The sequence below is a fragment of the Lissotriton vulgaris genome, chromosome 4_1, assembly GCF_964263255.1.
Source record: "Lissotriton vulgaris chromosome 4_1, aLisVul1.2, whole genome shotgun sequence".
NCBI classification, from domain to species: Eukaryota; Metazoa; Chordata; class Amphibia; order Caudata; family Salamandridae; genus Lissotriton; species Lissotriton vulgaris.
In genome coordinates this window covers 1,468,515,106-1,468,528,106 of record NC_141691.1, presented here as the reverse complement: position 1 = coordinate 1,468,528,106, position 13,001 = coordinate 1,468,515,106, and the positions used below count along the sequence as shown (strand labels likewise).

The 13,001-nt window shown below is 42.6% G+C and overlaps 1 protein-coding gene across 17 annotated transcripts in view; it reads right to left on the bottom strand.

Annotated features, from left to right (window-relative positions):
• The window catches only part of DTNA (dystrobrevin alpha), a 693,791-nt gene that overhangs the window by 398,894 nt on the left and 281,896 nt on the right, over window positions 1–13,001 (bottom strand). For all 17 annotated transcript variants that reach the window (XM_086965704.1, XM_086965706.1, XM_086965705.1 and 14 more), the window contains exon 3: window positions 9,292–9,372. In XM_086965704.1, the coding sequence (XP_086821830.1) occupies window positions 9,292–9,372 (81 nt within the window). The remainder of the gene's footprint in view (window positions 1–9,291; window positions 9,373–13,001) is intronic.

Below are 13,001 nucleotides of genomic sequence, written 5' to 3'. Positions count from 1 at the left end.
TCACTGCAATTTTACCTTCACTCTAAGAAATAGGGAGTATGATACGGTCTTGGTTGTATACCCTCACGTTAGGGCCTAGTTCAATTTCATGAGTTTGAATTGTAGTTCTTCGTTCAAACATAACCTGGACCTTTTCAATATTATTCTTGATTATGATCTGGACATTGCTTTTCTAACTGAGACTTTGTTAAACAACTTTTCTTAGCCTGACAATGTTCAAGCGCTGACTGTTGGTTATGGCCACATGCATTCGACAGGGCAAAGCCAGAGGGGGCTTTTATTATATTTAAGCTAAAATGAACTTGCGTAGCTGAAAAATGTGATATTCTGAGTGTGAAGTTTTTCTTTTCCCATTGAAAATATCAAATAATGTCACTCTTTCAGGACTCTTAGTCTATCGGCCACCGGATCCGACCGCAAAGGGGATTACTTAATTTTCAGATGTTAATTCCTCGTATATGTTCTCAGATTTCCCAAATTTATCTACTCTGTGATTTTAATATTAATCTGGATGATTTACATAGTACCTTGGCATCCCAGTTTGTGGATGGTTTAAAAGTGCTCGGGTTAGATTAATTAGTAAAGGGCCCTACGCACGTAGTAGGCCATAATTTAGATCCTCTCTTTTCTAATCTAGCCCTACTTGATGTTGAACTTCCTGTCCCGCTACCAAGGACGGATAATTTTGCTATTCTGGCCAAATTAGTGGTTAAGAGCGCAGTAACTTCATAGAAGAATGTGGGGCACCCCAATGCATTGTTGACCCTTCCATGTTTAATCACTACCTCCTTAACAGTACCCAGGAGCTGGAGAGTTCCATTGATAGCAGGATGCTGCAAGTTAATAATTGGGTAGAGTCCACGCTTGACACTCTCCTCCCGAAAACTATGGTTACCAAAAGTAGGTCTCAGGCACTTGCACCTTGGTTATCCTCTGAGACAGTTCCTTGTTCTTAAAAAATCCTGTGAGTGCGTGGAGCCCATTTGGTGCTGAAATTATAATACAGAAGACAAATTGAAGTACTTGAATGTGTTTACATCCTACCATAAGGAGTACCGAGAAGCGCATGTTATCTATTTCAATTATAAAATCAGTTGTACCAAGAACTCGGCCCAAGGAGCTATTTCAGATAGTCAAAGCCCTGTCACATCCAGCTTGTATGGCTCCAATGATGCTCCAATTGTTAGATAGATGTAATGAATTGACAGACTTCTTTTTTGACAAAGTTGCCAGCATCTCTGTTTTTTTAGATGTCCCTGTGGATGAGGGGCTCCCTTCCACGGACTTGGAAGAAATGGATGTGCTAGTAGGAACAGGTGCTGGTACTATCTTTGAGTCGTTTACATTAATTGATGCTCAATGCTTTGAGCCATTGTTGAATGAACCCTTCAATTGTTCTTCCCTTTCCTACAAGATTGAACCTTTCAACTGATTTCTAGCTCCTTCTCTTCAGTTCGCAAGTTGCCTTTTGGAGTTCTTCAGAGATCTTTCTCGAGTCCCATGCTCTTCAATGTCTAATTTTTGACACTTAGTGGACTTTGTAGAAGCTTTTGGCATTGCCTTGTTTTCATATGCTGATGACACCCAAATAATCTTTTCTTTGTCCACTACCCTGGTAAAAAGTGGTCCTGATTGATCCATTGCCTAACTGCAAAAGTTTTTTGCTTGTACAACAAATTCAGGATGGACTCAAAAATCAAAAAGGTGTCTGTCACGTGTTTGGGCTCCTTAAATGCTTCCGTAAAATTCTGGATTTCTCCTGGTCTCTGCTCAGAGAATTGTGGTGCAGGCTTTAATATCTTCTTGTCTGGATTATTGTAACGTGTTGCATTTGGGAATAAATTTCAAAGTCTCTTTTGAATAGACTGCAAATAGTGCAGAACTATGCTGCTAAACTTTTCTCTCATAACCTCAGTATGCCTCAGTTTCTATCAAATTGTGTATGCTCTAATAGCTGCCCATTGAGAAACAAGTCAAGTTCAAAGCACTGAGTTTTATGCATAAGGCAATTGATCAGAAGGCCCCCAATTATCTTAATCTGGTTCCGCCGTATGTCCCTAGATGTGTGTTACGCTCATGCAGCCCAGGCGGTAAGGCCATTCCTCGGGTGAAACTGGCCAGGCAGGGAGGTCGATCTTTCAAATATCTTGACCCTTATCTTTGGAAATCACTCCCCATTGTAGTTAGCACTGCCATTTCCATTGAGATACTTAGTAAGAAACAGAAGAACTGGCTTTTATAGTCTTCTATGGGTTCCCTCTCTTTCGGATTCAGCGCTGGGAAGCTCTTTGGGCAGCCAGGCGCTCTACAAATGCACTAAATAATAATAATAATAACTGACAAAACATAACGCCTCATACCTGAATCTACACCATGGTGTTTATTTAGTAATGGTGTGTACAGATTCCCAGGTAACAGCATTACAGATTTCTAAATTAAGTGAAGTGTGGCAAAAGTGAAGAAAGGAACTGGTGTGCATGTACACAGGTGGGCACATGTTGTTTTTAATACAACATGTCCCTCCAGGCCACAATTATGTGTCAGGGAGTGAGTGGGTCTCATTAATTGAAACCGGTTCCTTACCTTCCTTTTTTCCTTTAGGGTTTGCTGATCTAACAGAGGGACCGGAAGGGTTCTATTGTTTAACCACCTTCATGTTCTGAATGTACACCATTGTATTAAATGTTATTACCCTGAAGAAGACACTAGACCATCTTAGGCTTGTATAGAGGTCGAAACATGTTGGTAATGTTATATTTCATATTGGTACCCCAATATAGATCCAGGGAACATTGTACACTTTCCCTACATCAGCTTCTGTTACTTCAAATGAACGAGTCTTATAGGACATAACTCCAAATAAGGACAGAATGCCTTATATGGACATCACGCCTTATAAGGACTGCAACCTTTTAAAGACTAAACCTTTCACCTAGTTCCATGCCGAGGGTGGGTTTTCCCCAACCAATATTGCTTATACGTCATCCTTAGCCATATGAATAATTGATGAGTACACTCTCCAGGGGGTATACTACTCCTCTCCCATCGACACACAAGGTTTAATTCCCAATGTCATACTCATACTGAACAATGGGTAACACACGCACATAGACTGTATAAATACAGCACCTCTTTCAATCAGAAGGCAGGAGGGAACTGCGACTTCAAGGCCGACACACTGACCAGAGACGCTGCAGCTCCGGCATGCCATCGCTCCAGCTGACAGTGGTTCAACGATCCCTTGCAGGGTATTCAGTTCAAGTCCAGGACGAAGACCCACACTCTCACTATTCAGGTATGGGGGTTTTACTAAAGCCTAGTGGGATTCTTGGCTCTTAGGCTTATGAGCTCTTAGACTTAGGCTCTATAGCACCTACTCACATGCTAGGTACACTTAGGTACACCTAGGCAGGCATCTTAGGAGTACTCACTTTATTTTATAAATGCATTTTATAATTATGTATATGTTCATGACTGTTGTTAAATGGTAGAACAATACTATTCCTTCTTATTCTCTGTACTGCTGGTTCTATATCTCTAATACTGTGTTACAGTCATAACAGCACACTTATTCTACATGAGAAGAACTACTGTACAATAAATTCTTATTGTAAATTCATTCAACTGTTTCTTCTCTGTATCTCTCTGAGAGCAAAACAAGCAAGCACGAGTGACTGGGTGAAAAGTAATATATTGTTTCCACGAGTCTGAGGTTATTGTGTTCTGAGGTTGCCAAAAACGAATCTCTCTAATAATAGAGTCTAGTGGCATAATTTATCGGCCGCCCGGAAATGCCGGGTCATGGATTACCTCATTCATTGATTGCCTATCAGCAACACTACTAAAATCGAATAATTTCACCATTCTCGGTGATTTAAACATCCACTTAGACGATGTCAATAATCCCCTCAATAAATCTTTTCTCTCCGATCTTGAGGTTTTCAACCTCAAACTTTGTAATTCCGGAGCTACTCATCTTGCTGGTCATCTCTTGGATCCAATCATTTATACTCTTTCATTTGACTGCACTTACGCGGCGCGTCCGCTCGTCTGGTCTGATCATTACGCGATACATTTCGTGCTACCACCTGGTCTATACTCGGCCAGTGTTTATGTGGAGGAAATTAAATCATCTTATCGCTGGGACAGGCTTGATGTAGCCGCTTTTAATCTGCGCCTGACTGAGACAATTCCATCCTTTATCAACACTGAGCAGAATCTGAATGCTCCCATTTCAGGTTGGTTGATAGATGCAGTGTCGGCTCTCGTTCCTCGGTCTAGCAGCAAATGTAGATCCTTGCACCCACCAGCACTTTGGTACTCGAATGAGCTGAAAATCCAATGTGCCAAATGTAAAGCCTTGGAGAGGAAGTGGAGGATGTCTTGCTCCGCTCCTTCTAAAGTGATTTACAAAGAAGAACTAAAATTCTATCACGCAAACTGTAAACGTGCTAAGGCCTCTTACATCGCCTCCACAATCACTTCAGTGCAAAATTGTCCCCGGACTCTCTTTGCCACAGTTAAAAAACTCACAGGAGCTGATACAACTCCCGCGCTGCCGGCTTTAGATGGTATACAATGTAATGCCATTGCAGACTTTTTTATATCCAAGGTTGAGGGCATTTATCAATCTTTGGCCTCCCTTCCACCACCAATTGATTTCTCTCAACCCGGCTCTTTCTGCAATGCTTTCGTATCCCCTACTGAGTTCATTCACAACTGGACACCTTTTGATGACTCCTCCTTCCTGTCATGCTTAAAAAGCATCAGGTCAGGTTCCCCGCAGGACCCTGTCCCTATGAAGATACTGAAACAACTTGACCTTGAACCACGGAGATTCCTAATGAGGCTATTTAACATCTCTCTCACTGAATCTCGGGTGGAACAGGACTGGAAACATGCCATGGTCGTTCCCCTGCTTAAAAAATCTGGTGCTGACATCACAAATCTTGCCAACTTCAGGCCGATATCCCTGCTGCCTGTCTGTTCCAAAATATTGGAGCGACATGTTAACACCCAGCTCAGTGAGTTTGTTGAAAATGTGGGATATCTTCATCCATCCCAATCAGGCTTTCGTGCTAATTATTCCACCGAATCTGCACTCCTTGGGGTGACTGAGCGACTCCGACACGGTATCGATAGCGGTGAGACCTTTGCGCTTATTCTTCTTGATTTAAGCGCTGCTTTCGATACCGTGTCCCACTCCATCCTATTGGAGTCTCTCTGCTCCCTTGGTGTTGTTGGACCAGCGCTTGCCTGGGTGGCCTCATTTCTCAATGAGCGCACCTTTCAGGTTTTCTCAAACAAAGCTGAATCTGCAATTCACTCCTCTGCTTACGGCGTCCCTCAAGGGTCTATATTGAGCCCTTTGTTGTTCAATATCTACATTAGACCACTTGCTTCTATCGTAGAGGACGCCGGTCTGTCTATATACTCATATGCAGACGATACGCAGATTGTGTTTTCTTTGTCTAGCAGCAGGGCTCAGGACACTTCTGCCCTTAAAAGTGGCCTTTCTCGTGTTGCAGCTTGGATGCAAGCGCATCTGCTAAAGCTCAAGGAGACACGACCGAGGTGATCATACTAGGCAAACAAAGATCTGTGGGGCTCTAGACACTGGCCCAGTGATATGGGTCCGCTGCCTACCCCGTGCCTGTTGCCCGTAACCTCGGTGTCCTGATCGACGATACACTCTCGATGAGGCAGCAGGCAACTAAGGTCGCTGCAATCTGTTTCAATACTCTACGCTGGTTGCAGAAGATCATATGGATGTTACCTGAGTCCACTCGAAGAACTGTCGTACAGGCCCTTGTGATGTCCCGCATCGACTATGGCAACGTGCTTTATCTAGGAGCAGATAAAGCCACAATCAATAAACTCCAGGTTGTACAGAACTCAGCTGCTTGCCTGCTGCGCAATGTTCCACGGAGAACGTCCGCAATGCAAGCTCTGCGTGACCTTCACTGGTTAAAAATTTCTGATCGTGTGGTCTTCAAAACTTTGTGCAGATAGATGGGAGCAGAACCCTGACAAATCTTAAATAGGAAGCACAATCTTGCCCAGCCATATCAGCCTGGTCGCTCTCTTAGGTCATCCAACAATGGCAATCTTGTGATTCCTAGAATCCGACTGGCAAAAATGGGAGGCCGTTCATTCGCATATTTAGGACCCAAGATGTGGAATGCTCTCCCGTTGGCGCTAAAAACAGAAACGAGTCTTCTTGCTTTCCGTAAAAAATTGAAGACTCTTCTGTTCTAAGTTCCTGCTCTGTTTTTCTTTTCTCTCAGCTATTGCTTGTTTTCTTCTCCAGTCTGTCCCTGGCGCCGGGAAACCCACTGCGGGTAGCTGTGCGCAATACAAGTTCAATAACTAATAATAATAATATGGCATTGCGAGCTAGCTAATGCAAACCATAGGCTAACATATGCCGCGGGGTGTACGGAGTCAGTCTGCCACCAGACCCACGGTATATGTTATCTGTAAACATCGTAGGTCCTGCATGACAGGGTACTTTTGGGACTACACTACAGTAATAATAGAACATAGGTCCTATGATTCCTTATATTCTACTAGGTGACCAAACTTGTTAGTGTTTTTAAACATACTAGAGGTACTTGCTGAGTAAAGAATAGTTTGAGTATACCCCTAGGTATATTTTATACTTTTCTTGCACCAAAAAACAGGACCCAGTTGAATTGTCCTGAGCATAGAATTATAAGAACTCCCAGGGATAGATTAGCTTCCCTTGGTTGAGTCTTCTGGGGTGGCATTGTTCCTACCCCAGTGTGAGAGGTTGTCAAATGATGAAGCATGTCTCGATAAGTTGAGGGTGAGACGACCTCTCAAAAATCTTTTGATGGCCCACAGCTGGGAAAAGTAAAAAAACATAATGGGTTCATTTTGGCTTTAGTACCCTTAAGTGCCTTTTTTCATGTTTTGTAATCTTATATAATAACAGTAAATAATTCTACCAAATTAAGTCCATTTTATAATATGTGTGGCAGTACTTCCTCCACAAACGTAATGCCAGGTTGGACAAAGATATAGAGGGATGTGAATTATCAAAGGAAGTATTAAAAAAATGATCAGAACTCACTGATCATTTACAAAAGAAATACTACCACAAAAGAGTTGGTGCAAGAGAGACTTTAATTAAAATATGGCAGTATGTACAGGTGAAAAAAAGAGTTTAGTTTCAGAAGGGTGAGTCGAAGTTTTTAGTACCAATGTAAGTGGTTAAAGGTCTATCCAACTCTGTTAAGATTACAGAATGGGCAGATGGGCACTGTGGCGCTGTGTAGTTCAAGCAGTTATGTTTATAGTGGTTGCATGGAAGGCGTGAGAAAATGCGCTTCTTAAGGGTTGAGCTGTTTGAAATTGAAGAATGAGATACTGGTGACTGGTCATTTAGAGGTTGGTGAAGAAGGTAGAAATATTGGCAATGATTAGGGGCGATTCGCACAGTGACTTTGGGTCTGATTTAAAGTTGGATATAAAGCACTTTTGACACAGTGGACAGGATTGTCGGCAAATTTGTGACCGATTGATTCGCCCAATGAACTCTAATCAGGATCTTAGTTAAGAATGAAGAGAACAATGTTAACTATTCAGACTCCAACAATGTTGGAGTCTGATTAACTGCATGATGAGGGTGAAGACGTGGTGGAGAACAACATGGTGTGTTGTCCTAGGTGGAACGTAGAATGCCCAGTGAGATTTGGTGATTACACCTTTGATTGACTCCAGCACCATTATGTGTTACTATGATTTCCAAGGTAGACATGGTCCAGATCTAGATTTAAATATAATTGCTAAAACCTTATGTCTGCAATGTATGGTAGATTTCATTTTGCTACTGTTAGTGCTGTTTTCTGTATGTATTTTGCTTTTGTGCGTTTTGTTGTTGGGTTGCATTTATTTAGAGAAGAAGATATAAGTGTAGCATTTCCACCTTGACTTATTTTACGTGATTCCACCTTAAGTTTATTTTTCATTTTTTCTGTACTCTTAATAGGTTTTTGTGGGGTTTTAAGCAAGCATTGGTGGGAACTGATTGTATTGGGGTTCAAGGAATAAATATCTGCTTCGAATACTCCTTAGTGCGGAGTGGGTTACTGAAGACACCACAGATCTGTTATTTTGCAGGGATAGTGTGTTAAGAAATTGATTGGTTAAAGTGCAAAGCCACTGATCAAACTTATGCGGTATCCCTACATTAAACCAGCGAGAATGAGGGTCTATGACGGTAGCAGAGGCAATGTACAGCAAAAAGTTCAGTAGTTTGGTCATTTTTGTCCGCTCTACATCACAACTGAATGAAAATAGAGTTGCTTTGTTATTAACTAGCCACAAAGTGTTGTGAAGAATGCTTTAACTATCTAAAGCTAAATCATACTTGTTCTTTGACAAGTATTACTACTGCTAGATGAAACATATATAAACGTTGATACTTTCATGTACACTGGCTTTCCTCAACAAAGGTCATCAAGTCAAAATATTTATACTGCATTTAAATATTGAAAGAACAATTCAGCTGAAATCCTGTAGACAAAAGACCATGCTCATCAGTTCACAGGAGAAAGTTGGAACAGGGACAGGATCAAGGATCAACAATTTCGTCCTAATTTCTTCAGAATGTTGGGAAAAACATTTCCCCAATTTGCTTTGTCATTTCCTGCATTAGCGAACACTTTTGTAGTCAAGCATGTTGTCAAGTAACAGCACAGGTAATGCTGTGTGAACAACGCAGTGTAAATGAAATAGTACATGCACAGCAAAAGAGGAAAGTTTGACAAGAAACACATGTTCCTTCAACAGCTGCTGTTGCCAACTGTTTTTAATACCTATGAATTCTAAGGAAGGTGAAGTGATGAAGGTGCTCTGAAGGAGATCCCCAGGGCCGGGGTTGCCATTTATTCCACTGGGCCTTTTGGTGGGAGAGCTGGGGCCAATGAAGGACAGTTTTTGAAGGTTGATAGTCATTGTCCCTGTCTCCAACTTCCCAGGGTCATAGCAAAAATAGAGATAGAGTGAACTGTCAGAAACAGAGAAAGATATTGGAAGAAAGATAGAGAAAAGAAAGAGATAGGAAGGGAGTGGTGCTGAGTTGACCATTATTGACTCCTGGCTTAACCCGGGTCTCGGAGTGGCTTGTGAGCAGCTTCTAAGAGTGTAGTGGACTTGAGCTAGTCCTAGAAGTCCACGTGGGGCACCAGACATCTGTGAATCATGAAGAAGCAAACAAGGATGTCAAATTGAATCAGTGTGATCGAGATGAGCTGGTTAACTTACAGTTGCATTTCTTCTGTACAAATCTAAGTTTGCACGCCGTTCTGTAGGTAGATAAACGAATGCGATCCAAATCTTGTGCCCCTAATGGGAAAAAAAGAATACAAAAATTACTTCGGTAGAAGGAAAGAAAACTTTAAAGGCCAATATACAATCTCTTAAAATGGTTTGGAACAATATTATAAAAACATTGAATAAAGATCAAATAGTGTTTTAGAATGAAAACAACTATCTTGCATCTGAATTCATCCAACTTTCTTTTATAAAGTTACATTTGATTGTTTTCATTTTCTATACATTTTTCATATAAAATAAAGTAGTCATTTTTCACATAAAGTAAAGTAAACTATTCCAAGGGAATACACAGTAGCCCTGGGAAAGATGAATGGTGCAAGTAGATGGTTTACATGAGATTCTTTGTGGGTCTACAATCAAAATACAAACAATTACCAACATGCATTTCAGACGACTTTGGGACACTCACTACGCTGATACTGCGGACACTAGTGAGCTCTTGTACAGTCTGTGGGACTTTCTGTGACCTCTCAACAGGTCAGCACTCCCAGCCCTACAGCACCACTTCCCTCCAGGCTCCTTTGTTCAAGGTAACTGCAGCACCTGTCTACTCCCAGGTCCCTACTGCACTCCCTACCTCAGGTGCTTCTGTTACAGCGCTCCCTCCAGAGGCTTCATGAATGAACCCTACTACTAGCCTCCTGCAGCAAGCTCTCTCATCTGCATGGTTTCCACTAGGCTCCTTTCATGCACACAAGCACCATGCCTTATGCAGCACGGCAGAATACAGGCTCCCGCAACAATTACCCTGCCTGGGCTCATCAAGTGCTCCTTGAGTCCTCTCTCCTGGTCTGTGTAACATGGTCTCTGACATACCTCGGCTGTGCACCATTTCTCCTGTCTCTGGTAGCGTACACTATCCCCAATATATTCTCCAATCACGATCCTACAGCCATTCTTCACCCCAACCCCAGGAGCAAACACTCATCAACGTTCCGCGTGCCATGGAACTCCTAAAACTCTAATAGCACAGTTAAAAAAGCAAATGACCAGCTCATTCAGTAGAGCTTGTGGCTGGACATGAGAGGAAGACTTGGCTTGTTGCACCTTATCGCCCGGGATTGCTTAAACCATACTCATTATGGGAAAACCAAATCCACAAGACCCAACATGCAAAGTGGTCGGAGCTAACGATAAAGTCAGGACTCACTGAAGTTGATACACATGACATGGATCCACCTGGCAATCTAGAAGAGAGTGCTTCCTGTCCTGCACGCGTGCTTTTTCTCTACGACCCATGCAGTTCAGCAGCACCTAACACCCAGTGGAAATTCATTTATTTATGAACATGTCTTTATTAAAGACATTGCACCATATCCCATTCCAATTCCGCCATATACATGTTACAGCACGTCAGCGGTACACTATTAAGAACCAATGATTACTTTCCACATCATTAGACTATCCGTGTATCACATGCAGTGGTACATTTTTTAAGCTTATCATAATTTATTTTTTATTTTTAAAAGACCTTTATTGTACCATTAATCATCACACAGCTTCTAGCCTACATCCCCTCGGGCCGGCCGCAACATTTCCTCATGTATGCAATAGTTTCTAGAATACACAGCCCCTGTGCCGTCAACCCGGGGGTACGGCAGCGTTATAAACCAGTGTGTGTATATGGTTCGCGTTCAGAAAGCGGATTAGTGTCGGTCCGATTTTATATTTTATAACTTTTAAAAATTAACATATTTTATTGGCTTTTACATATCACACATAACACTTGGCATTCCGATTCTATTACAGGATACATGCATATATTCTTTGCAATGTTCGTTTCCGTTTCATACATCAGGCAGACTTCATTACTTTTCTATTCAAGGCTGGAAGTTTACCAACCTATCTGGCCATGGGTTCTCCCGAGATTAGATCTTCTGAGAAGAGTGATATCTTCGTATCATTGACATTTGTTCTCCCCCCATCACACCGGGCAAGAGCTATAAAGGGTCTCTATCCCTCCCTTCAGGAATAACACCTCCAGGTCATCGTATCATTAGCATTTCGGGGTTATCTTCTTCATGGACTGCTTTCTGGATCGGATAGTTCTTGTGGTAGGTCACACAGCTGCCCTCTGTATTCAGTCCATTTCCCCCATATCCTAGTCCATTTTTTGGGGCATCCTCGATGAACATATACTGCCTTTTCTGCCAGCATAGCTGTGTCCATATCTCTTCCCCATTGTGTGCATGTGGGTCCCACACCTGAACCCCAGTTCCTGGCAATGTTCCGTTTAGCAAGGGCTAGGCCCAATGTTGCCCATTTCTGCATTCCCCGATTCATGTCAGTGGGCGACCAAACATTCAATAAACAACATCTAGGTTCTCTTAGTAATTCAACACCACTTGCTTCTGATATTTCAGAGAGCATTCGGCCCCAATATGATTGGATCTTGGGACAGTCCCATATTATGTGAAAGAATGTGCCCGGGAGACCGGACCCTCGCAGGCAGATAGGTTCTGGGACGCGGCCCAGCCGGTGTAGGAGTGTGGGGGAGTAGTATATTCTGTGTAATATTTTTAGTTGCACTAGCTTGAGTCGTGATGGGATGGAGGTCTCCCTGGCAGATGCTAGAGCGTATAGCCAATCCTCATCCTCTATGTCCCCTAGTTCTATTTCCCATTTGCTCCGGAGGAAAGCTGTGGGGTCGGGCATGTTATTCATAAGTTTGCGATATGTGAGGGAGATCGCTTTTTTGTCTAGGCATTCAGGGCCAGATGTAGGTCGGTCGGTAACGGCCGAAAATCGGTATTTTCGGCCATTACAGACCGGTATACATGATTTGAAATGTAGGGGCACAATTTTACAGAATCGGTAACTTTGCCGATTCGGTAAAGTTACCGATTCTGTAAAATACCGAATCGGTATTTTTACAGATTCGGTAAATCTCAGATAAAGGTGGGACTCTTCTGAGTCCCAAAGGCCCTACAAAATCGGTATTTTACCACACAATCCTATTGTGTGGTAAAATACCGATTTCAGGTGTGCATGCACATGTGTGCGTGCACACCTAGCCATGTGAAGGACAGACATGCCCTTAGGGCATGTCTGTGTGCCACATGGCACACATGCCTATTTGTGGGGTGCCAGAGGGTGTCAAAGTGACACCCCCTGCACCCTTGCAAAATTCGGTATTTACTGATTCTGTAAATACAGAATCGGTATTTCCCATTGATCCCTATGGGCTTTGAAGCCCATTGGAATCAATGGGAAATACCGATTCTGTATTTACAGAATCGGTAAATACCGAATGTTACAGAATCGGTATTTCCACATCTGGAAATACCTACATGTCAACCACATTGATTTACCGATTTTCAATTACCGAATCGGTAAAATTCGGTTATTAAAAATCGGTAAATCAATATTACCTACATCGAGCCCTTAGTAAGGAGTCTATCCTCCAGGGGGGAGGATTCTGCCAGTTGTGTGCCTGTTGGAACTGCCCCCTGTAGTGCATGCTTGATTTGTGCATAGCGATATTGTTCGGTGTCTGCCATCCCGTATTTTTCTTTGAGGGCTCAGAAGGTGACAACTTCCCCTCTTTTCCATAAGTCCCCGATTTTGGAGATACCAATTAAGTCCCACTGCCGGAAGCCCTTTGTGTTTGCTAGGGTACCTAGACGCCGCGTGTCCCA